At 49.5% G+C, this 24,318-nt stretch overlaps 1 protein-coding gene across 2 annotated transcripts; it reads left to right on the forward strand.

Annotated features, from left to right (window-relative positions):
- The first annotated feature begins 6,578 nt into the window (after nt 1-6,578).
- LOC135291715 (serine/threonine-protein kinase PAK 3-like) lies at nt 6,579-22,250 on the forward strand. Of its 2 annotated transcripts, XM_064405985.1 has the most exons (14): nt 6,579-6,821; nt 7,766-7,803; nt 8,631-8,762; nt 11,554-11,688; nt 11,951-12,286; nt 12,698-12,989; nt 15,280-15,343; nt 16,036-16,084; nt 16,850-16,962; nt 17,623-17,740; nt 18,426-18,525; nt 18,975-19,171; nt 20,489-20,626; nt 21,999-22,250. In XM_064405985.1, exons 1-14 carry the CDS (start codon nt 6,743-6,745, stop codon nt 22,080-22,082), a joined length of 1,875 nt encoding a protein of 624 aa, XP_064262055.1. In that variant the 5' UTR covers nt 6,579-6,742; the 3' UTR covers nt 22,083-22,250. The 2 variants fall into 2 exon arrangements, with proteins under 2 accessions (XP_064262055.1, XP_064262056.1); XM_064405986.1 differs by lacking the exon at nt 20,489-20,626 and having other exon boundaries at nt 6,580-6,821.
- Nucleotides 22,251-24,318: the final 2,068 nt, after the last annotated feature.

A 24,318-nucleotide genomic window follows, 5' to 3' on the forward strand; every position in this document is an offset into this window, starting at 1 on the left:
GAACCTCCCTGTTTCCTTTTTCCCAGCCTCAAATCCTGATAGGCACAGGAGGGAAACAAAAGCTGCAGGAGCCCAACCTGTTTTCACCTTGCCTGTGTGACTTCCTGAGCTGGTGCCTGCAGACAGACGAGGAGCGGCGCTGGTCTGCCAAGGAGCTCCTGCAGATAAAATGCAAAGGGGCCACAGGTGAAATGGGGTGCGAGGGATGGGCTCCTCCACTACTGAAGTCCAAGGCATCAGATGAGCCCCCTTCCTCCTCACCTTCACTCTTGGTGCTCTTGAAATGAAAATAGTGAGGAGTCCTAGACTGGGCTGGGCTGGCAGGGCCCTGTGAAGGTCATCAGGTGCAAGTGTCCTGCCATGAGCAGGGACATCTTTAAAGAGATCACATTGCTCAGAGCCATTTTCCACCTGACCTGGAATGGTTCCAGGGATGAGGCACCTACAATCTCTTGGGGACCCGTGTGCCAGAGTTGCAGAATGCTCTAAGTAAACAAGTTCTACCTAAGATCTACTCTGATTGCATCCCCTTTGTGTTTAGAAATATTTCCCCACATTCCATTGTAACTGGCCCTGTTCAAAAAAGGTGTCCCCCACTTTCTTCAAAGCCACTGTGAAGTCTTGGAAAATGGCAACAAGTGGCTCCCTGGGGCCTGTTCTTCACACAACTGAATAACTCCACCTCTCCCTGTTTTTCCTGAGAGGAGAGGTACTCTGTCCTCTGACTGTTTTCTGTTGCCCTGTTTTGTAATTTGGTGGTGTGCCCCATTTTATCCAATGGCAAAAGAATTGAAGTAGAGCAATGCAGGGTACAGAGACATGCAAAGGTGGTGCAGGAACCCAAGGACGCCAGGCCTGGCTGAGTGGTCAGAGATTTGGCTGTGGGCAGGAGGGGCTGTGGGGGGCTCACTGTCAGCCTCTGAGGGGCCCTGGTTTGTGCCTCCACCCCACCCTTGGAGGTTTCTGGCACGCAAACAGGGAGAGCTGAGAGGGACTTGTCCCAGCCCCATATGCTGCCTGGCATGCTCAAGCAGACAGGAACTGCCCCAGGGTTACTGCCAGGTTGTGTGGCAGAGAGGGAAGTGCAGCAGCCAGTGCCACTGGGCTGTCCCTGCTGGGAAGGAAGGTGCCATCCAGCACAGGAGGGGCAGGGCATGGAAAGGTAGGCACTGCTCTGTCTCCCTGTGGAAATCAGCCCAGTGCCTGTTGGTCAAAGACAAGGACCAATGTGAGGCTTTGGAGTTTCCTGAAAGGAAGAAGCCTCAGGACAGAAAGCACCATTTCTAGAGCACTGTCAGTGCAAAAATCCCAGCAAGATGAAGACACCTGGATAAATGGATGAGTGGGATTCTGGGCCAGGTTTGCCTGTGATGGCAAGGTGTTGCACATGATGATTGAGGTGCAGATGGTCCATCTTTCTGGATCTTTCTAGGAGTCCTGTGAATCCTGAGCTTGGAACGTCATGGTTCATTGACTTCTGTTGATTTTCTTTTTTCCTTGGTGCAGCATCCATTTGTAAGATCTGCTGAGCCTGTGTCCAGTCTGGTGCCACTGATTGTTGCAGGGAAGAAGAGGAAAGAGACAAGAAAGGGGAAATCACATCAGGATCACTTAGTTCTCAACCAGCTTAGAGCAGAATTGTAGGTTAGGACTAGGGCAAGAGTTAGGGTTAGGGTTAAGGTTAGGGTTAGGGTTAGGGTTAGGGTTAGGGTTAGGGTTAGGGTTAGGGTTAGGGTTAGGACTAGGGTTAGGGTTACGGGTAGGTTTAGGCTTAGGGTTAGGACTAGGCTTAGGACTAGGGTTAGAGTTAGGGTTAGTGTTATGACTGGGGTCAGGTTTAGGGTTAGGGTTAGGTCTAGGGTTTGGGTTATGGCTAGGCTTAGGCAGTTAAGGTTACCATTAGGGTTAGGATATGAATGTGTAATAGGGCTGCCGCGTAGGATTTGAAATTAATAAAAGTTTTGAAACCACAACGCTCCTTGAAATTTCCTTCCTTCTTACTGTGTGAATAAGCTCATGATTTCCTTCTATATTGTCTGTTATTTCTTAAACGTGGAAGTCACCCCTACAGTGTCTTTGGCATGGTGTGAAATTGGGGTATGCTCATCTTCATTCATGCATTCCAGACCATGCTGCTTTTGGAATATGACCCACTTGTCTGGTTTTGGTCCGCTGTGGTACCTCTATTTGAGGTAGAAAGGGCAATGGCGTTTGCATGAAAAACCAAAGAAGGAATGGGGCAGCCCAAATACTCTATGTGGATAGAGGCTCTCTGCTGTGACTCAGGAGCATTCGAGTTCCTGCCACTTGGATTTGTATCCCCAAGTGCAATCTCTTTGGCAGAAGGAGAGCCTTGCTCAAGTGAGAAAGCAGAAGGATCAGAGAGGGGGCTCTGAAAGGTCTCCTCTGGTGCAGAGCTGGCAGCGCCTGTGAGGTGAGAGCGGGCCCGGCCTTGGCCGGGGTGCAGCCCCAGCAGAGGCCTGGCAGAGCCCGGAGCAGCCTGAGCCTGGGCAGAGGCAGGCTGGAAGGAGGCCCTTGGAGCTGCAGGAGGCAGCAGCCGGGCCCTGGGTGCCTCTTCCTGGCAGCGGGCGAATCCTCCGCTCTCAGAGCCCAGGTGGCAGCTGGCTGCTCCCGAGGGGAAGCGTAGCCGTGCTGGGCACAGCCCAGACTGGAGGCATTGGCCGTCTGGAGTCTGCCCAGGAGCAGAGGAAGGCCAGGGGCAGCCCAGGGCCGGTGGCCTGGCTGAGGATTCCTACTCTTCTGCCGGCTGCCCTGTGACTCCTGGCAAAGGGCAGCAGTGTGTGCAGCACTCTGGGCAGCGGCGCAGGGAGCCGGGCTGCTGGGCAGGCTGGAGCACAGGGCAGCGTCCTTCAGGCACGGCACTTCTGCCAGGGCAAGCCAGGCCAGCCTGAGGCACTGACAGCTTGGCAGCTCCCATCTGCAGGAGCCAGTGCCTCCCACAGCTCTGCCAGGAAGCGCCTGCAGGCCTGCAGTTCTGCCCTGAGCCACAGCAAAGGTGTGAAATGCAGAGTGTTTTGCAGAAATATTCAGGCCCACCAGGCCAGCCTGCTTTGTGCTCTCTGGAGCACAGCAAGCGCTGTGCAATGCTGCTCTGAGCTGCTCGGAGAGAGGGAATTGGGGATGTGCCTGAGGTTGTACTTGAGTAGTGAACTGATTTGGAAGAGAGCAGAATAATTTCAGCAGGCAATCTGTGTTTTCCTGATTAATTTCTGAAAGAAAGTCTTCATGTGTTGCACACAGGTAGGGGTATTAGAAAAGAAAGGCCTTATAAAATCAGGCCTTGCTCTGCTCAATTACCAGCTGGCCTGTTATGTCTTCTATGTGCAGCTAGCTAACTTCCCATGTGAAAAATCATCAGAATGAGTGCAGTTAACACAGCAAGCTGTTGTAATTAGAAAACAGTTTGCACCTGTAATAAATAAGAAATCTGACCCATGAGAGTCCACAGAGGAAAAATGTAAACACCTGAATAAAAGAGAAACTCTTAGCATGTACACACAAAAACACCTTCTAAGCAATGAATGGTGTGGCAAGGAAACTACCAGGCAGTTGGAATTGAACATGAGGGCTGTGAAAATCGCATAAAAATGTGTAATATGAATAAAGAATTGGCATTCCCTGCATGAAGAAACGGAGTCCCAGCTGCTTTATTGACACAGCAATGTGGCTTCACTCAGCAAGAGCACTTGCAGGGTGTATTGATGAAATGCTTGTGTTTGATTCCCAGAAAAGGAAGGAGCGGCATGAAGTGTAACAAATAGGGCTTAGTCTTGTGAATTCCTTTAGCTTTAACGGGCAGTGCTGAACCCTGTATTCCCCCATTGCAGTGATTCATGTGTGCAAGTGGCTCTCTTAGCCTTGAGAATAAAGACAGTGGTCCTGCTAAGAAGGCAGCTGGAATGCATTGAAAGGGAAGAAAGTGTTTTAGGAGGCTCTTGACTAGCAGAGGCGAATTTGAAGATTGAAATATTTCCTAAATGACTGTGTCAGGAGCAGGAGTCGTGTTGGAGTGTCAGAACCCAGGACATCCCTCTGGGTGCCCTGGATGGCTCGAGCCTTGGCAGGGGGCTCGGAGATCCTGTCAGGAAGCCAAAGATACTTGGGATTTTGATCTTAAGCCATGGAGCAAATTAACAACCTTGTATGAAGAATCCCAAGTCAGAGAATTTGAAGCAGCATAATAGCAGTTGTCACAGGGTGAAAAGTAGAATTTTGGGATTTTTAGAAGAGGGGTTTAGAGTCCCAAGATGGAGGAATTTGGGTGTTCCCTGTCCTTCTTTCTCCTTCCTAACATCCATGTTCTGGGTGATGCTGGCACTTTTGGATTGGTTTAGAGTAGAAGTAGACAGTCTAACATAGGTGATAGGTATTGGAAAATAACTGTAAATAAAGTACATGTAGTTTTTAGTATCAAGAGATAGCACTGCCTCAGGGCAAGGCAGTGTGCCCTTGACAGACCTGCAGATCAGACCTCTGCGAGTCTGAGAGAAAATATTTTAGATACTAGATAATAAACAATCTTGTGAATCAGAGCCGGAGAATTCCAACTCTTCCTTCAACCATCAGGCTGGGAAAAAGGGACACTTGGGTCATCCTGACAGCAGGAAACCCGAGATCCGAGGCCCTGCCATATTTGATCCATGTTTGAGCAGGTTGACAAGACAATGAAGAAAAGTGTATTGTTTAAAGGGGGGAACTTGACCCTTGAAAGAGAAAGAATGTATTGGTCAGTGGGTGGGCAGTTCAGCCTTGAAAGGGGAACAATGCATCATGGAGCCCTTGTTGGCAGGGAGTCATGGAGTATGGTGAGCCATGGTGGCCTCATCTCACACGCCGGCCTTGTGTGAGCTGATGCTGTAACTGGGAAAATCCCACTCCTGAGTAGGAGATAGAAGGCCTGGTCTGGGGTGGAGGGGTGAGAAGAATGAGATGCACACCGTTTTGATCCAGGGGATGTCCTGGAAGTGCACTGCCTACCTGTGCCTCCTACCGAGCACCACGCTCCAGCTCCTTCTCCTGCTCAGCGGATGTTTGGGAATCCAGGGCTTGGTATGTATTATTTGCTACTGCAGCTAATGGAATGAATTTGCTTTGCAAGCCCAGTTGTGTCTTAGGTTCTTTTCTGCATGGGTCTCCTCCTGAACCTGTAGCAGCAACCACCAGGGACCTACAGGACACTCCTACTCTGATGTCAATAAATTCTGAGAAGAGGTTTAAATTTGTCAAATAATTTGGAGTAATGTTTAGCCTGTGAGTTTCAGCAAAGTATTGAATATGTCTTAGTTCCATGGATACAAATTAGTAGGTGAGATTGCTGGGAGTGCATGTGTTAAGGAAGTGATTCCCTACACACCCTGCACTGAAACAAAGTATTGCTTTCTTTCTAACCCTGAGCTGGCAGCAGGGATCAGGCCCTGCTTGGTAACCTTTCATTTGGGCAACTTCTCTTAGCAGTAAGAAAGGTCCAAATGAAACCTTTTCCAGCTCTTTCCCTCTGGTTTCTCTTTTTAGGCTCCAGAGCTCTTTGCTGCAGGTGTCCTGGGTGTGTGCAGAGCAGAGGAGCCCCACAGAGCCCTTGGTTCCCCACAAGTTGTCCTGCCTTGTTCCCAGGTGTGCCCAGCTGTGGCAGGAGGAAGAGCCCGCAGCGCAGAGGGCACCGTGCCCTGCCCAGCCGGGGCTCCCTGGCACAGAGCAGCAGCAGCGCCAGCGCCGTTCAACCCGCTCCTGCCTTGCCTTCCCCTGGCACACAGAAGCCTCTGGAAATCAGCACCTCCAGTCACGTTCCCAGCTTGGAGCAGCTGCTGCTGCTGGGCAGATGCTGCCAGTGTGAGTGCTTCCAAAGGGGACTAAAGGCAGAGATGTACATGCACAGGAGCCCTGGGCATGTCCGATAAACGTGCAAATATATGGGGAGATTTGTTAGCAATTATTTCAGCTGTTATGCCAACAGTGGCTTCTCTCCTGGCTCTGTGTGTTACAGATGAGTAACGTAATGGTTGGCTCTCACAATTAAGAGGTAAATATTATGTGGATGTAAAAATGTAAAGTGATGTTATCGTAATATATCCTCCCATTGTCTTAGCCATATTGGCTAAGGCTATCAAAGGCAGAGTATCTCTTTTGTAGATGAGGATGTGGCTGCAAGTCACAGAGACTGCCAGTGCTGAACATTTTTCCTTGTTCAGTCCTTTGTTAAGGTTTAATAAACCTTTAAAATTTTCAAAGTGAGAGTCGTTTCTCACATGTGCAATGCTGTGGGCCATTTTCTTGATCTGGTTTCCTTTGCTTGTGTCCCATCTCAGTGCTCACTTGGGCTACAGGCTGTAGGTGCTTGGGGCACTCTTGAAGTTGCTCTTGGATCCCTTGAACAACAGGGTTTGGACCAAGAGGGCAATTTGTGCTGCTTTGTGGCAGAGGAGAACTTCCCAGGCTATTTTGTGTTTGCTGTGGGGAAGGTTGGTTATTGCTTTGTATAAAGTCACAGACCAACACAGAGCATTTGCTTTGTGATGTCAGGGCATGGTTGCCACGTCACAGTGGTGACATGAGAAGGTTGCCTTGGTGCACGGAAGGCCTCAGTGTCAGAGCAGCCCTAGGGCTTGCTCAGAGCAGGAGCACCCTGCGCCTTGAGGCATTTGTCAGTGGGCAGCTGCACACTGACAGGAGCCTTGTTTGTTCTAGTGTTGGAGCACAGCGTGCAAACTTGCACGGCAGTGCTACAATGATTCAGCAGCTTGCTGCTGCAGTGGTTACTGTTTATGGCGTTACTTATTCCGGCTATTTTCTGACTCACCTGGCACGTAAGTAGAGATTTCCCCTCTACTTAGATTAGGGTGTAACATAACCTGGCTTTTGTATGTCTTCCTGCTCCTTCTTAGTGACTGAGCTGATTTAGAAACAGAAAGAGCATTAGGATGCCACTGGTTTAATAAAGCTCCTGTCAATTTGTTCAGCTAAAAAGGGGGTGTCTGTAGCCACAGGGGCAACATTGCCAGGGAACCTGCAGGGGTTCCCTTCCCTCCCTGGGAGAGTCTGTGGCAACAGGGTCTGTCATTTCCTCAGTTTGCTGGGACAAGCAAGACAGCTTTGAAACTGTAGACTGGGAGAACTCCTCAGAAGGCCTCTAAAAATTCAGTTCTTCCCAGTTGCAGTTGTTCCCAGAATTCAGGGAAAGCTTCTTTCTTTCTAAATTTGGTCATGAAAGAATTTGATTGTCTAACTTGACCCTTTACCTAGTGCTAAAAGAGTGATTCCCTTTGCAAAGAAGTGCAAACTCCAAACCAGTGAGTGTCTCCTCTTGACTCCTGCAGCTGCTGCTGTGCTGTTTCACAATAGAACTGCCAAAGCTCAGAGGAATTTTGGGGAAGCTTTTCTGGAAAACTGTTTACAGCAAGTTAATGAGAATTAGTGCATGCAACTGATTTTTTTTTTTTTTAAACCACCTGAAGGAGAGGATTTTAGAAGCTATTTTAAGTGTTTACTAGATCAGGAGTATTGAGTGTTAATGAAGAATTTGTATTTTATTGATCATGTTTGTATTCTTTTGCTGGCTAAAGCTGTTGAAGTGTAGGAATAAGCAAGAACATTGTCCTGATCTCTTGGTGGCTGTGTGAATGAAATGTGTCTCCTGGAGCGATGTAGTGAAAGGGAAAATAATCTCTGTTTGGCTTGACCTCTTATGTGGAATTCACCAGCCCAGGAACTTTTCTCACAGCATCTGATTCATTTTCCCTGCCCACTACAGGTCACATAAAACATGTATTCAGTGGAGCTGATCCTGAGGTGAGTGAGAAAGGGAGATTTCATGTTCCTCCTATTTAAAAATTCGGGAGCAAGCTGTCACCTTGACTAGACACAGAAGAGTATAGAGGGCCAGAAAGGACGGCCAAAAGAAAATCCAGAGAGAAAAGCCCAAAGAAAATAATTCCCATGACTTCAACAACAACAACAACAACAACAACAACAACAACAACAACAACAACAACAACAACAACAAGAGTGGATATTTCCTAATTCCAATCTCAGAAATCTGAAGAAGGAGAACTGAAGAATTTCCATAGATGCCCATATGACAGTGCTCAGCACAAGGGCTGTTGCCCTGCCAAACCTGCCCTCAGTGCATCCAAGTGCTTTAGACACTGGAATGGCTCACTTGCATCCTGGGGCTTGTAGGTGTTTTTGGTATGCCAGGAGGAGAAGCCCTGTTCTTTTTCTCTTTCTCCAGCCAGCAAGGGGGCTTCTGCACAACATTTCCTGCCCTTTTCCAGCACTGGATGGGATTCTGACCAGTTCTGGTTTTCCCTGTCTGCTGCAGCAATAGCAATGGCGTTGCTGGCTCTTTGCTACTTGTCCATTTCTGAGCTTGCAAGAAATATAAGCTCTGTTTTGCAGAGACAACGTTGCTTGCTGATAGCAGCCAGGAAGGAATATCAAATTCATAGCCATATAGTGTTGAATTGGCCCATTTTAATGGGGTTGGAGACACTGAGAATGCCATTGCTAACACAGTTGATGAGTTCTCCTTAGAAGCTGTGGTTGTAAATGCCAGGAGAAATGAGGTTAGAAATGCTAGGTAACTGGCTGTCCCTCATGCTTCTCTCTTGCCACAGGAGACAAATGCAAAAGCAATCTCTCCCCTGGCTCCCTCTGCTCCTGGAGAAGAAGCCAAAGAGGAGCAAAGGGAGCAAGATGACCACGAGACTCCAGCCGTGGTCACAGCCCAGCCTGATCATCCCAAGAGAGTAAGTGCCAGTTGGGGTGCTGCTGTCTTTAGGGCAAGGCAGAGGTGCAAGTTTCTGAGCAGCCAGCACTGCTGTTGCTGGCTGAGGAGGCGGAGTGCTGGAGTCCTGCAGGACGTAGCCATTTCGTGCAGGCAGTGCCAGCTGGAAATTGGCCTTTGGCCTGTCATGTTGAGGCACCAAAGAGCTGGGGGCTCTGGGTGGGCTTTTGGCTGCCTGGCTGAGTGAAGCTCTGTCTCTGGGCTTCTGCAGTGCATTGGCCAAGGGCACAGGTGGTAGTGCTGGAGGTCCCAGAGCTTGCTTTTTTTGTTTTTCCTGAGTGGAAAGGTGTATTTGGCTTGTGGAAGAGTTCTGCAGTTTTCTTGAGGAGTTCTTCACTCGTACAGACTATTTTGGCCCAGCTGCCTTTTGCCTTCTGATAAGCTGCAAGGAGATGATTGTGCTGCCCGTGAAGCCGTGGGGGGGCCATTCTTGTCCCCTATGGCCAAGGAAAAGAAGCACTTAGTTGCGAAGCCTTCTGGTGAGGCAAAAGGCAGAATGGGCGAGTTTCTGTGGCTCCTTTTAGTGGTGAAGTCTGCAGCTTTGGAAAATGCCCAGGAGCCTGGAGTGGGGGTGAAGCTGCAAGTCCTTGAGAGCTGTATTGTGTTGCTCAGAGCAGGAAGGACATGTTGAAATGTTGGATGCAGTATTTGCAGTCAGATGGGCAATTTTGTGTCTAGGGAGCTGCATGGGCCAAAAGGAGCCAGGGCTGCTGCCGGTCCAGAGCAGCTGAGCAAGAGCCAGCCTGTGGGCAAGCGGGCAAGAAGGCCAAGGGCATGGTGGGCTGTGTGAGCAGCAGAGGGGCAGCAGGAGCAGGGCAGTGAGCACCGGCCTGTGCTGGGCAGCGCTGCGGCCGCAGCTGCAGTGAGTGCTGTGTGCAGTTGTGGGCCCTGTGAAGCAGCAAGTCCTTGAGGGGCTGGAGTGTGTGCACAGAAGAAGACGGGAGGTGGGCAAGGGTATGGAGCAGGAGCCCAGGGAGGAGGTGCTGAGAGAGCTTTAGTCTGCACAAAGGGAGGCTGGTGAAGGACCTTCAGATTTTGCTCACTCAATCAAAATATTTTAGCCACTTTTGGAATTTACTTTTTTTTCCTTTATTTAAATTGTTAATTTTTCTTTTCTTGGAGTGTGAGGTTTGTTAATTTTCTTTTTTTTCCCTACCATGCTACTTTTCCTCATTATTTTCAGCCCTTTTACAGTACTTGTAGTGGGTCTGCTAGAATTTTATTTTCCAATGTGTCACTTCTGGAGAATTAAGTCGTTTTTTATGAGCTTGGTGCCAATGGATCTGTTGTCGTTCCAGGCCGGCCAGTATGGCATTAGAGATCAATTTCAGGTTATCAATGTCTGTTCCTTTTTGCAGCTCAGGGAATCAGAGTGTGTTTTGTTTGGGAATTCAGCAGGATATCAATGGCCTTTCATTCCAACTGGTCCTCAGAGATCAGAGGAGCAGGGAGGGGCTGTGCTTTATTTCTGATTACAGCCACTTTAGCAGCGCCATTGTGGTTGAGTCCAAGAGAAGAACTTTCTCCAGCACAGATGCACACAGTGCAGTTCCCAGTGTAATCTCTGGGTCAGACCAATTTCCATAAGGACCTACACACACTCCAGGTTCCCCAGGAATGTGGTTTCTTGAAGCAATAGAACACCATTATCAGGATTGTTGCTGACTGGGGGCACTGGCTACCAAGTGTTGATGTGTGTAAACAACAGAGAGGACAGTAATAACAGATTATAGTAGTGAGATCTCTCTCTCTCCCTCTCTCTCTCTCTCTCTCTCCCCCTCTGTAGCATTTAATAACTGAATCTTCCCATCTCTGGTCCAAGGATGTCGGAGGTACAAAGCTCACCTAAAGCATCCCTTTCAGGAGAGGATTAGTGACATATTCTGTTGACTGATTCTGAGCAGGCAGAGAGGTTTCCCCCTCCAGACATGGTGTTTTTTCCCCTCAGATCTGTATTCCTCCTCTGGTCTTTTCTGCCCTGAAGTCCCCAGTTAATTCTTTAAATTTCTGTCTGTCCTAGAGAGGTGGAACAATTCCATGGTTCAGTGGTGTTTGGTGACTCTGCTCATACATGCATTACATGACACATGGTTTCCTTCACTGGCATCCCCAGGGGTGTTTAAGTGCATTTGTTAATGGGGCCTTATGAGAGTCTCTGTTACTGCTGGTCAGAATTCTCAGCTGACAAAAGAGGGAGAAGAAACACCTTGGTCCTCTTCCATATACTGAGGTGGCCATAGAGGCTCTGTGACTTCCATCAGAGGATCTTTGCACGCATCCTTATCTCCTGAATGACAGGATTTTTAACAAGAGTGTAGATGTCAGAAAGGTAGGAATGCTGGTGCAGGACTGAGGAGAACGTGAACTGCAGAAGTGTCTCTCCCAAGGGCTGAGCTCAGCCAGGAATCCACCTGCAGAGCCAGGATGGAGCTGTGGGACAGGGCTGGGTGTCAGTCACTACTGAAAGAAAAAGAGGACATGGCAGGAGCAGAGGGAGGCCCTCACCAGAGCCTTGAGGAATGCCACACCTTCCCTGTCAGCTGCCTGACAGGCTGTTGGAGCTTCAGTGCCAGATGGCCCCTGATTGTAGTGCCAGGATCACTTTGGAATCTGTGCCTCCCCTCGGGCAGGGAATGACCCAGGAGAGCAGCAGCACAGAGCTTTGGGAATGTGTGAGCCCATCAGCCTTTGAGTCTTGGCTCACAAATATCACACGGGAAGTCAAAACCCATCTTCTTTTGCTTTCTGTGCAGGTCTTTGTAGAGAAAGAGCAGGATGAGACTCCTTTACCAGAGATGCCATGCCAGGCTCAGGGAGAGCTGTTCCCAGCCCGAGAGCAGGAAGAGCAGCTCAGGCAGCAGGTGGAAGAGCCACAGCAGAATGGCCAGGTAAGCCTGACTGGCCAGGTGACAGAGGGAAGGGCAGGAAGAGCTCTTGGGCCTGAAGAGGCCAGGACTCCCACAGGCACTGAAAGCACAGAGCCTTGGAATCTGCAGAGATCAGCACTGGGACAGGAGGGTTGCAGTGGAAGCAGAGGTGGGTAGGGAAGCAGAAAGAAGTGGCTGAATAGATGTGCTTTTGAGGCTGCAAGAGGAAAAAGCTGAGCCTGATGGCAGCTCTCAGTCACTTGCTGTGCATTTGTGTGTATAGAACATCAAGTCAGAGCCCCAGGCAGAGCTGCCCGAAGCTCAGAGTGCCATCATGGCAGTGAAGAGGAGGAACAAAGATGAGATGAGAAGAATTCAAGAGGAGATGAATCGCCATCAGCATAGGAGCGATCAACAAAACCAGGTAAGTGGAAGAGTGGCAGCCACTCCACTCATGAAACTTCCTCTCCATTGTTGTTTACAGACCATCAAGGAAGATGTGGAGGCAGAGCTGCAGGAATCTGAGGACAGGAACAAGGCAAGGGAGAAGAGGCTGGAGGAAGAAATGAAAATCATAAGAGAGAAACTTAACCGCCTCCCTCAGGCTCTACAAAATCAAGTGAGTGAAGGAGGGACATCCACTGCTGTCACCAAACTGGTGCTTTCTGCCCTTCTTGCTTTTCACTGCAGAGCAGCAGGGAGTGGGGCCGTGCCTCTGAGTGCCATCCTGCTCTAGTGTGGATCACAGTCACTCTGAAGGACATTTCCTGCTGTGCTGAATCTCAGCTGCTGCCCTGGACAGCGGGACTTGTCCTTTGGCCTTTTGGCCAGCAGTCATCCAAATTGATTCCTGCTGGCCTGTTGCTGCTCTCCCTGTTTCTTTGCACTGGAACATGGTGACCCAGATGGAGGACTGAATCCCTGTCTGTATCCCTTGTAAATCGGTTCTTTCCCTGTCCTCACAGTCAATGACTCTTGGCTGACTGGGACAAGCTGTAGTCTCTGACTGCTTTGTTCTCTTTGACTTGAGGTGCAAGTGTCGACATCTCACCTGGCAGCCTGCAAAGACTTCCAGCAAACAACGGGCAATGAAGGGCCCCAAGGTTGGTGTGAGGCACAGGAACTGTCCCCACCAGAAGTGCGACAGGTTCAGCACACCATGGGCTCTGGCATTAAACCTGCTGCTGCAGCAGCATTACCTGGAGGAAGATATACTCTTGAATCTTGGAAGTCAAGCTTGGACAGTTCGTTCATCACCAGTTCTGAGAGCAGCATGGCTGCTCCAAAATGGAAGATTGAGGAGAAATATCTGGAGATACTGGGTATGTCTGGTGTATTTCTCATATGAGGGACAGTGTACTCTGTGCACTTTTTCATACCTGATTCCCACTCTTTCCCATGACTCTTAGAATCCTACTCATTGGCCCAAGCCCTGCTCAGATCACTCTCTAGGAAAACACATCAAGTCCTTTGTGATTCTGCAGCACAACCCCATCAATCTGCTTCTTGCCCACAACAGCTGCCAGTGCTGTGCTCTCAGATAAGGCCTGGTGGGGCTGAGAGCAGAGCCCAGTGGATTCTGGGTCTGCCATCACCTGTTGGGACAAGAAGGGCATTGATCTGCACCTCGCTGTGTCTGATCTCAAAGCCCATCCTGCTGTGTCCTGAATGGGGGCATGTCGTGGTTTGGCCGGAAATGTGTTTCTAGAAAAGTCTAAGTCCGGCCAATCAGGGGCCAAATTCAAAATTGGCATTTGATGTAGCCACTAAGGGTCTGGATACGCCTCTGAGAACACACGGGGGTTAAAAGCAGGAGATTCCCAGAGAACTTCCTCTTTGGGAATCCGGCGTTGGTGAGTAGAGTCTGGCCTCTCCCCTGCCCAGCTGCGTCTGGGTGGGGGAGGGGGAGGCCATGACAGGGAGGAGGCCGGGAGCCCCAAAAGCTGCAGAGGTGGAGGAGAACGTGGGATGGTTTGGGCATCCCCCCTGGGAGAGGATGGCAGGGACTGTGCTGGCTTGGAATGTGATATCTCGTGCCGGCACTGCGGCCAGGAGGAGAAGCGGGGGCGGGACAAGGTGCCCAGCCGCTGGGAGACCAGGCTGAGCTTTTAACCCTCTTACTCTTGAAACAATGGAAGCTGTAAAACACTGATCTTCCCCAGCTGTTAGTTTAGAGGGGACGGAGGATGGGAAAGAAGAAGAGGTTCGAGTAGGTGAAGAAAATACCAGCAGATGAGAGTGCCCCAGATGATTGGAGGAGATGATTGGAGTGGCTTTGGCTGGACTTTTCTCTTACATAGCCACGGGCGAGACCAATTTCTTCTGATAATGCAGAGACTGCAGCCTTGGGGAGGCGGATGGCCGGAGGCCAGGAATGATAAGGCCGCGAGGAGAAGTAGAGAGAACAGAGACTGAGGGGGAGGGTGTGGTGGAGCCCTCTGCCTTCAGCGAAGGATCTCTGTTCCCGAGACCCAGGCCCCAGGGCAGTAAAAATATGGGGGGGACAGGTGTCCCAAATGGTGAGAGGCGGCCATTTCTTGGAACTGGGCGACAAGCATTCTTAAAAGGACCTAAGGAGCAGTTTGGATCCATGGACAGTGGTGAGAGCACTGGACATGGAAGGAAGATGGTCACCGCGGCAGATTTTCTTCGGGCGGCTGCCGCATGTGACACAGAAGCACAGGAGGTTCCACTGTGTTTCCAGGGGAAGCCCATGGTATAAGAGGGAGACTCCTCTCTCTCTTGATGAACTGGGGAGAAGCTTGTGTGAAAGAGGGTATTAGACTGAGAATCGATGTGTTAGAGGGGATTTGAATGTTAGAGAACTGAGGGGGAGGAGGAGTGTTTTGGGAGTTCCATTGTGGATCGTTGTGTGTGGTTTTTTTTCTTTTTTCCCTTATGTTTCTGTGTTGTAGATTATTAAAGTGTTGTGTTTTTCCCTCCATCCCCGAATGGGAGCCTGCTTTGTTCTGTTCCTGGGTCACATCTCACAGCAACCATTTTAGAAATATACCCTTCATGGGGGCCCTGGCATTGTGCCAGGGTTCAAACCATGACAGGGCAACAGCTTGTACAGGGCTCAGGCTGCCTGTGGCTTCTTCCCACTTCTTGTCAGTGCTCCCTCCTTGGGCTTTGCCAGCCTTGTTGCGGTAGCTGCCCTGTCCCTGAGGGCTGGTGGGACTGCAGAGGCTGGAGCCTTCCTTAGATGGAAGAGGGACATCTTTGAGCTCAGCCTGCTCATGAAGAGTGAGGGTCCTCATGCTGAAAGCCCTGTCAGGATTGGTTATAGCTTGAGCTGCTGTGGTTTACAAACAGAAAGGCATTCTTTTGGCAAACTGCTGAAAGGTGGAGAAGATGTCCTCCTCACCTGGGAATGCATCTCCCTGTGCTTTGTTTCCTGTCAAGAGAACTCTTCAAAGGACTGGACAAAATCAGTCTCTGTGCCAGCCATCTGCACTGCAGGGCTGCCTGTCCTATTGCTGTTGTGGTTGTTGTTGTTACCCAGTTGACCACAAAGGACTCAGAGCCCCAGAGAGTGGGGCTGCCTTTTGTATCTCCTGGAAGCTGGCATCTCTGCTTTAAAGTGAGCATCTTGCACTTTGTTTCCCTCAGGGAGAATGGTGACCATGGAAAATCCCGCAATGAAATACATGGAACTGGAACACATTGGCAGCGGGTGAGTCCAACTGCAGTTACTTCTGCACAGCCATGGGCCAGACGTTTTTCTGGTGGAATGTCTATCCAGCGTGAAGTCAGGCCAGCTGCAAACATGTTCACACCCTTTGGATAGATTGTCCCATCTTTTAGCGCTGCTCAGAATTTGTGAGTGTGCTCAGAAGGCTTTGTCAGAGACATCCCCATGCTGCCGAGGTCTTGCCTGCATCAAGGGACAGAACCTGGAATATCTTCTCTCTCAAGTATAGGACAGCATTGTGTTAGTTTCTTTAGCGTTTTTGTATGTCTCAAAATCATACTGACACACTAATGAACAAAGAAGAATCCTGCTTGCATGAAAGAGCAACCTACCCCCTATCAAAGCTGTCAGGTTACAGTTCTCAGGAACATTTCTTTCCTATGGTTTGCTGAAGGAAGTACTCTGTGGTTAGGATAGGAACCACACAGTTTAGAAACTGAAACCCAAGATGAAAGAACAAACTCCCTTTAGGAGCTGAGGCAGTGAACCCCAATGCTTCAAGAACAGGCCCAGTGCCCATGCACTTGAGAGGAAAATGCATCATCTGCCTTCTGGCAGAGCCCTCCTGCATCCTGCAGGTTTTGGGCATTTACAGGAGACATCTCCTGTGTGGGCTGGCTTTCACTCCAAGAGCTAAACAGCTTCTCCTTTCTCTGCTTCTGTTTTGTTTCTAGGTCTTTTGGAGATGTGGTTAGAGCGCTCGACAATGCCACGTGGGGAGAGGTAAATGTCAACAGCCCCCAGAGATTCTGCTGCACTCGAGGGCTTTCCCCTCTGCTGTGAGCTGTGGCTGGAGCTTTGGGTAGAGCTGTGCTGAAAAGGCACAAGAAGCACAGACTGGTGCCAGCCTGCAAAATACATTTGGGGCTTTGTCCTTCTCAGCTGCCAGAAGGAAGGCACGGAGGGCAGCGGTTCCTTTCAGAGAGGGACGCGCTCACTCGCTCTCCATGGCTAAAACAAAGGTGGTGCCTTAGAGCACCTCACTGCCCTTTGGGGCTACAGCTTCAGAGTCCTGAATTCTCATTTCTGGCTGCCAGCAAATACATCTGAAAGTTCCTGGTAGTTCCTTAGCCACCTGCAGTGCTGCACTTGGGAGCTGCACGTAGGGAGAGATCTGCAAGGCGTCCCTAAAAGCCCTAAGCTCTGCCCATACCCCAAGATGTATCCACAGAGTATCAAGGCCTGGATTACTTCTTCTGAATCCCATCCAAAGCAGCAGAGAGTGTGGTCAGAGGTTTGTGGCTGATAGTTGACACACCACTGATACCAAGTTGTCAAGGCAACATCAGTGGCCCCACATGTCCTGTAACTGCCCTCCAAGGGAGCAGAGAAATGGGCTGTTGGAATGTCAGTTCCTAATTACTGCAGTGCTAATCACAAGGCAGTTTGGCACAGCTCAGCTGTGTCATTGCAAAATCCCTCACTCCATGTCTGTTGTGGTCTCATGCCACCAACTTCTCAAGTTATTGATTTTCAATGTCTCTTTAGGTGGCTATAAAGAAAATAAAGCTTCAAGGACTGAAAAGGAAGCAGCTATGCATTAATGAAATCATGATCATGAAGAGGCATAGGAGTCCCAGTGTTGTGAATTATTTAGACAGGTGAGAGGTCATGGTCTTATCCCGTGAATGTGCATTTACACACAACAAACATGAGAGGTTAAAAACTCACTTTGGTCAGTGTCAGAAAGTGGAGCTGTTAATTATTTCTTAATATTTCTCTTCTCATCTCCAATAGATGAGACAAGAGTGCATCTTGTCTGCATGAGTCTTCCCTGGCACACATAGTTTGAAAATTATTCAAAAATATTCAAAACCTGGATCAGCTGTATCTTACTAAGTTAATACCCTCAAAGTTCACTGCCTCCACAGTTTTACAGGATTGATTTTTTAAAGTTTCTTCAATGCTGATGAACCTTCCTAAAGTGGATTTCCCTTAGATCCTTGCCTCTCTTTGCCATTGCTATGCATGCCAGGAAGACTAGGTGCTTATTTCCAGAAGCACCATGCCTGACAGGTTTTTTGTCTGGGCTGTTACTAAACTGCACTTTTTGCTTGCAGGCCATCTAAGCCATCTCCTTTTTCACAGCTGTGCCTTACTCCTTGAGACTGCACAGACTGCAAACAATGCACAGTCTAGAGGGAATATCTATTCCTTTGATTCTGTCCTAGTCACAAAGGGACTTGGAAACAAGAAACCCGGAAGGAAATATCAATGTAGCCATGCATGTTTATCTCCACGCCCTTATTTCCTTCTTTCAGCTACCTTCTGGGTGAGGAACTCTGGCTGGTTATGGAGTACATGGACGGAGGCACCCTGAGCGATGTCATCAGCAAGAGCTACCTGTCTGAAGAGGAGATGGCAGCCATCAGTCGGGAGGTCAGCAATCCCATCTGTGCTGCCGAGGGCTTGGGCAGGATTGTCTGGGAAACAGGGGCTCAGAACAGGAGAGGTTTCATGTGCCAAGCTTTGTTTGTGTGTTGCTGCTACGCTGTGGGCAAGTAGAAGAATCTCAAGTGAAATGGCTGCCAGTGCCTCTGCACTCACTGAACTCAGTTCTTGTACTCTTATCTCCTGCTGTTGTGTTCTCACTCTGCCTCTTGTAAGAGGCTCTTCTCCATTTTGCCTCTCTAAACTTTTGCCTGTCTTCACTGCATTCCTTGCCTGTAAAATCAAAGGTGCTGGTGGCAGGATTTGAAAGGAACAGCAAAGGAAAAGAGAGAGACTAGTTTCTCTCAGTCCTCAGCTAAAAAGGATAGGAGTGCAGCCAAAGCGCTGTTTGCTTCTGAGCACATCCCCTGCAGCAGCAGTCATCCTGGCTGGTGTGCAGGGGACAGTCTACAACAGCAGGTGCTGTTGCTCTTTCAAAGGCTGGCATGCCTTTCCTTAGAAAGGTCCTGCTCTGCAAGTGTTGCAGCAGCAAGCCCTTCCTCTCAGTGGCACTGTGTTCTCCATTCCTCCCCATTCCCCTGGAGAGGGAATCTTTTTGATTCTTTGTGCCCTTTCTTATGTGATGAAATCACATCACTTAGTTTTGCCCTGTTGTTTCTGTTTCCTCTCTCAGTGCCTGCAAGGACTGGATTTTCTTCACTCCAACCATGTGATCCACCGAGATGTGAAGAGCAGCAACATCCTTCTCAGAACCGATGGCTCTGTCAAGCTGGGTCAGTGTATTCTTGGTCAGGTGCAGCATTCCAGGGATGTGAGTGTGGGGCTGCTTGGAGTGACTGCCAGCTCCCCAGAAATGGTGCTGGTGGCAGTGCAGGGACATCTGTTGTGAGCTGGTGACACGGCTGCAATGTGCTCAGAGGCATGACAAGGAACAAGCAGTCAAGAGTGGTGTTTCTCTGTGTGTCCCTTCCAGTGGGAGGGAGCTACAGGTCTAAAGCTTCCAAAGAACAATAGCCACTGCTGGAGGCAGTGTAAAAAACTGTGGGAATTTTTTAAGTCACAATGCCATATTTCCTTGGCTAAAGACCTGAGAAAATAGAGCAGGGACAGTTGTCCAGCAGAGTCAAAAGCACATTCTCAAACTTCTACTGGGGAATTCTTTTGCTTGGTTTCCAAATTGCACAGAATTAAAATAAAAACAGTTATTTTGCTTTCTCCTCAGCTGATTTTGGCCTCTCTACTCAACTCACCCCTGAGAAGAATACACGGAGCGTGTTAGCAGGGACTGCTTGGTGGATGGCGCCTGAAGTGGTGACGTGTCAACCATATGGCCCCAAAGTGGACATATGGTCTTTTGGAATTGTGGGAATTGAAATGGTGGAACAAGAACCTCCTTACTGGAACCAGAGTCCTGCCTTGGTAAGGAGCAAATCCTCACTGATCCCGCTGTCTTTCTCACCTGTCCCATGTTCTGTGTGCCATTGGACAAAATCCCATTGCCATCTGCTAGGACTGCTTCCAGCACAGTGCCCTCCTAAAAATGTCCGGCAACACATCAGCATCTGCTGTAGTTTTGGTTGCATCAGTGGGGAAACTCAAGCCTTACCACATTCAAACAAACTCCATTCTCAGGCAACACTTGCCTTTGGGTTATAAGTGGTTCCAGTTCTTTTGTCTCTGTAGATGGCCCCAATAACAGGAAACAAACATCTTAGAACTACTCTTATCCTTCCAGAAATGAAGGAAGGAAACCCAAACCAAACAGAGTTTCTAAAACTGTGGTTTTCAGAGGGGGACTGCATCCCCTGTGCAGTTTCTTCTTGCTGGAAAGGTTGCCTGAAATCTGGGCAGGAGGGTGTAGAGGCCACAGAGTCTCTTCTGCTTCTTGTGCAGTGCTGCTGAAACACTCAGTGACCATGTTTCTCTCATAGTTGAAGCCACATTCTCCATGTCACCAAGCCAGAACCTGGTGATGTGGAGAGCCTGCCAAAACCTCCCAGTGTATCCTGGCACTTTCTGGGATGGGCCTACCATTAATGCATTGACTTGAGTATCCAAAGGAGCAGAGAGTGACCATAGGGATGGCACCTCTCCTTCTTCTGACCATGAAAAGCTTTTATTTTCTACATAAGAGAAGCTGAATTTTTCACCGTTGAGAGACAGAGCTGCAGGTGTTTCCTGTGTGCCCAAGCAGGCATTTTCATCCCAACACATTTGTGCAGGCATCCTCATGTGTCTGTGTGGAATATGAGATTGTAGGTGTTAGTTGCCTTACCTGGGGAATAACTGATGGATTTGCTTTCTTTCCTTCCAATTACCATTGTTTTCAAGAACAGGAGAAAAAGCTTGATGAGTTTTGTTTTATGGCAGCTGTGCTTAAGGGACCAACAAGCACTGCAGTGATGCCATTCATGTACTAATCCTTGGAATTAGTATAGTAAAGTCCCTCTTCCAAAAAGCCTGTCAAGCTGGTGTGAATCCTCAGAGAAGCAAACGTGCTTTTGTTGATGTTGTTCCCACTGAGTAGGTCAATGAAATCAGCAGCCATGGCAAGATCTGCAGGATGTTGGAAAAGCTGTGGCTGCATCGGGGTTTGGGTTTTTTTGTTGGTGAAGGAAAGGCATCTCTGGGTCTCTGCCAGGGCAGTGACTGCCACTGAAGAACAGGCGTTAAACAGTGGGATCTGGGAGAGCAGTTACAGATGGGGAAAGCAGCAGGTGTTTCCTTTTTCTCCAGGCTAAATTCATGATAGCCTCAATAGGGACCCCACAGCTGCTGCATCCCAAGCTCCTCTCGGCTTGGCTGCGTGACTTCCTGAGCTGCTGCCTGCAGGCAGACGAGGAGCGGCGCTGGTCTGCCAAGGAGCTCCTGCAGGTAAAATGCAAAGGGGCTGCAGGTGAAAGAGGGTGCGAGGGATGGGCTCCTCCTCCATGGAAGTCCAAGGCATCAGATGAGCCCCCTTCCTGCTCACCTCCACTCTTGGTGCTCTTCAAAGGAAAACAGTGAGGAGTCCTAGACTGGGCTGGGCTGGCAGGGCCCTGTGAAGGTCATCTGGTGCAAGTGTCCTGCCATGAGCAGGGACATCTTTAAAGAGATCAGATTGCTCAGAGTCATTTTCCACCTGACCTGGAATGGTTCCAGGGACAGGGCAACTACATGCTCTTGGGGCAACCCATGCCAGGGTGGCACCATGCCATGAGGAAACAATTTCTTCATTCGACCTACTCTGACTTGATCCCCTGTGTGTTTAAAATTTTTCACCCACATCGTATTGTAACTTGTCCCGTTCAAAAAGGTGTCCCCCACTTTCTTCAAAGCCAATCTGAAGTTTTGGAAAGTGGCAACAAGTGGCTCTCTGGGGCCTGTTTTTCACACAACTGAATAATTCCACCTCTCTCCACATTTCCTGAGAGGACAGGTACTCTGTCCTCTGACTGTTTCTGCTGCCCTGTTTTGTAATTTGGTGATGTGCTCCATTTTATCTAATGGCAAAAGAACTGAAGTAGAGCAATGCAGGGTACAGAGACATGCCAAGGTGGTGCAGGAACCCAAGGAAGCCAGGCTGGCTGAGTGGTCAGAGATTTGGCTGTGGGCAGGAGGGGCTGTGGGGGGCTCACTGTCAGCCTCTGAGGGGCCCTGGTTTGTGCCCCCAGCCCACCCTTGGAGGTTTCTGGCCGGCAAACAGGGAGAGCTGAGAGGGACTTGTCCCAGCCCCATCCGCTGCCTGGCACGCTCAAGCAGACAGGAACTGCCCCAGGGTTACTGCCAGCTCGTGTGGCAGAGAGGGAAGTGCAGCAGCCAGTGCCACTGGGCTGTCCCTGCTGGGAAGGAAGGTGCCATCCAGCACAGGAGGGGCAGGGCATGGAAAGGTAGACACTGCACTGTCTCCCTCTGGAAATCAGCACAGTGCCTGTTGTTCAAAGACAAGGACCAATGTGAGGCTTTGGAGTTTCCTGAAAAGAAGAAACTCCAAGGACAGAAAGCAGCATTTCTAGAGCACTGGCAGGGCAAAAATCCCAGCAAGATGAAGACATCACAATAAACAGATGAGTGGGATTCTGGGCCAGGTTTGCCTGTGATGGCAAGGTCCTGCACATAAAGAAGGAGGTGCAGATGGTCCCATTGTTCTACTTTGTGGGTCTTTGTAGGAACTAGAGGAATCCTCATGGAGCCAGTGAAGCACTGAGCTTGGAAAGTCATGGTTCACTGTTCTTTGTTGTTTGTTTTTTCTTTTTCCTATGGACAGCATCCATTTGTGACATCATCCAAGCCAGCATCCATCCTGGTACCACTTATCATTGCAGTGGAGAAGAAGAAAAAGAAGAACTAGGTGACGAAAATGTAACAATAATTTGAAGATGTTAACTTCATAAGAAATATAAAGTAGAATTGTAGATTTGGATTGTAGAGTAGGATTCTAGAGTAGAGCTGTTGAAGAGTTTTGTAAAGTAGGATTATAGATTAGGATTGGAATTAAATAAAGTTTTGGAAACATGTACTCATTTGGAAGACTCGCCTCCTTCTTACCCCTTCAGAATATTCAACATTTCCTTCTTGTTTTTTATTGGTGCTGAATCACACTTATGCCTTCTTTTGTATGGTTTGTAAGTGGGGAAGGTTCTTCTTCATCCATCCTCTCCAGACCACAATGCCTTTGCAATATGACCCACTGGCCTGTTTTTGCCCAGCTGTGGTATTTCTAGTGAAGGCAGAAAGGGCGATGGCATTTGCAGGAAAACCAAAGGAGTGGGGCAGCCAAGACATCCTGTGCAGATTCAGGCCTGCAGCTGTGACTCGAGAACATTTGGTTCCTGCCACTTGGATTTGTATCCCCAAGTGCAATCTCTGGCAGAAGGAGAGCCTTGCTCAAGTGAGAAAGCAGAAGGATCAGAGAGGGGGCTCTGAAAGGTCTCCTCTGGTGAAGGGCTGGCAGCGCCTGTGAGGTGAGAGCGGGCCCGGCCTTGGCCGGGGTGCAGCCCCAGCAGAGGCCTGGCAGAGCCCGGAGCAGCCTGAGCCTGGGCAGAGGCAGGCTGGAAGGAGGCCCTTGGAGCTGCAGGAGGCAGCAGCCGGGCCCTGGGTGCCTCTTCCTGGCAGCGGGCGAATCCTCCGCTCTCAGAGCCCAGGTGGCAGCTGGCTGCTCCCGAGGGGAAGCGTAGCCGTGCTGGGCACAGCCCAGACTGGAGGCATTGGCCGTCTGGAGTCTGCCCAGGAGCAGAGAAAGGCCAGGGGCAGCCCAGGGCCGGTGGCCTGGCTGGGATTCCTACTCTTCTGCCAGCTGCCCTGTGACTCCTGGCAAAGGGCAGCAGTGTGTGCAGCACTCTGGGCAGCGGCGCAGGGAGCCGGGCTGCTGGGCAGGCTGGAGCACAGGGCAGCGTCCTTCAGGCACGGCACTTCTGCCAGGGCAAGCCAGGCCAGCCTGAGGCACTGACAGCTTGGCAGCTCCCATCTGCAGGAGCCAGTGCCTCCCACAGCTCTGCCAGGAAGCGCCTGCAGGCCTGCAGTTCTGCCCTGAGCCACAGCAAAGGTGTGAAATGCAGAGTGTTCTGCAGAAATATTCAGGCCCACCAGGCCAGCCTGCTTTGTGCTCTCTGGAGCACAGCGAGCACTGTGCAATGCTGCTCTGAGCTGCTGGGAGAGAGGGAATTGGGGATGTGTCTGAGGGTTGTACTTGAGTAGTGAACTGATTTGGAAAAGAGCAGAATAATTTCAGCAGGCAATCTGTGTTTTCCTGATTAATTTCTGAAAGAAAGTCTTCATGTGTTGCACACAGGTAGGGGTATTAGAAAAGAAAGGCCTTATAAAATCAGGCCTTGCTCTGCTCAATTACCAGCTGGCCTGTTATGTCTTCTATGTGCAGCTAGCTAACTTCCCATGTGAAAAATCATAAGAATGAATGCAGTTAGCACAGCAAGCTGTTGTAGTTAGAAAACAGTTTGCACCTGTAATAAACAAGAAATCTCACCCATGAGAGTCCACAGAGGAAAAATGTAAACACCTGAGTAAAAGAGAAACTCTTAGCATGTACACACAAAAACACCTTCTAAGCAATGAATGGTGTGGCAAGGAAACTACCAGGCAGTTGGAATTGAACATGAGGGCTGTGAAAACCATATAAAAATGTGTTATATGAATAAAGAATTGGCTTTCCCTGCATGAAGAAATGGAGTCCCAGCTGCTTTATTGACACAGCAATGTGGCTTCACTCAGCAAGAGCACTTGCAGGGTGTATTGATGAAATGCTTGTGTTTGATTCCCAGAAAAGGAAGGAGCGGCATGAAGAGTAACAAATAGGGCTTAGTCTTGTGAATTCCTTTAGCTTTAATGGGCAGTGCTGAACCCTGTATTCCCCCATTGCAGTGATCAATGTGTGCAAGTGGCTATCTTAGCCTTGAGAATAAAGAGAGAGGTCCTGCTAAGAAGGCAGCTGGAATGCATTGAAAGGGAAGAAAGTGTTTTTAGGAGGCTCTTGACTAGCAGAGGCAAATTTGAAGATTGAGATATTTCCTAAATGACTGTGTCAGGAGCAGGAGTCGTGTTGGAGTGTCAGAACCCAGGACATCCCTCTG

The sequence above is a fragment of the Passer domesticus genome, unplaced genomic scaffold (assembly GCF_036417665.1).
Source record: "Passer domesticus isolate bPasDom1 unplaced genomic scaffold, bPasDom1.hap1 HAP1_SCAFFOLD_107, whole genome shotgun sequence".
Classification (NCBI taxonomy): domain Eukaryota; kingdom Metazoa; phylum Chordata; class Aves; order Passeriformes; family Passeridae; genus Passer; species Passer domesticus.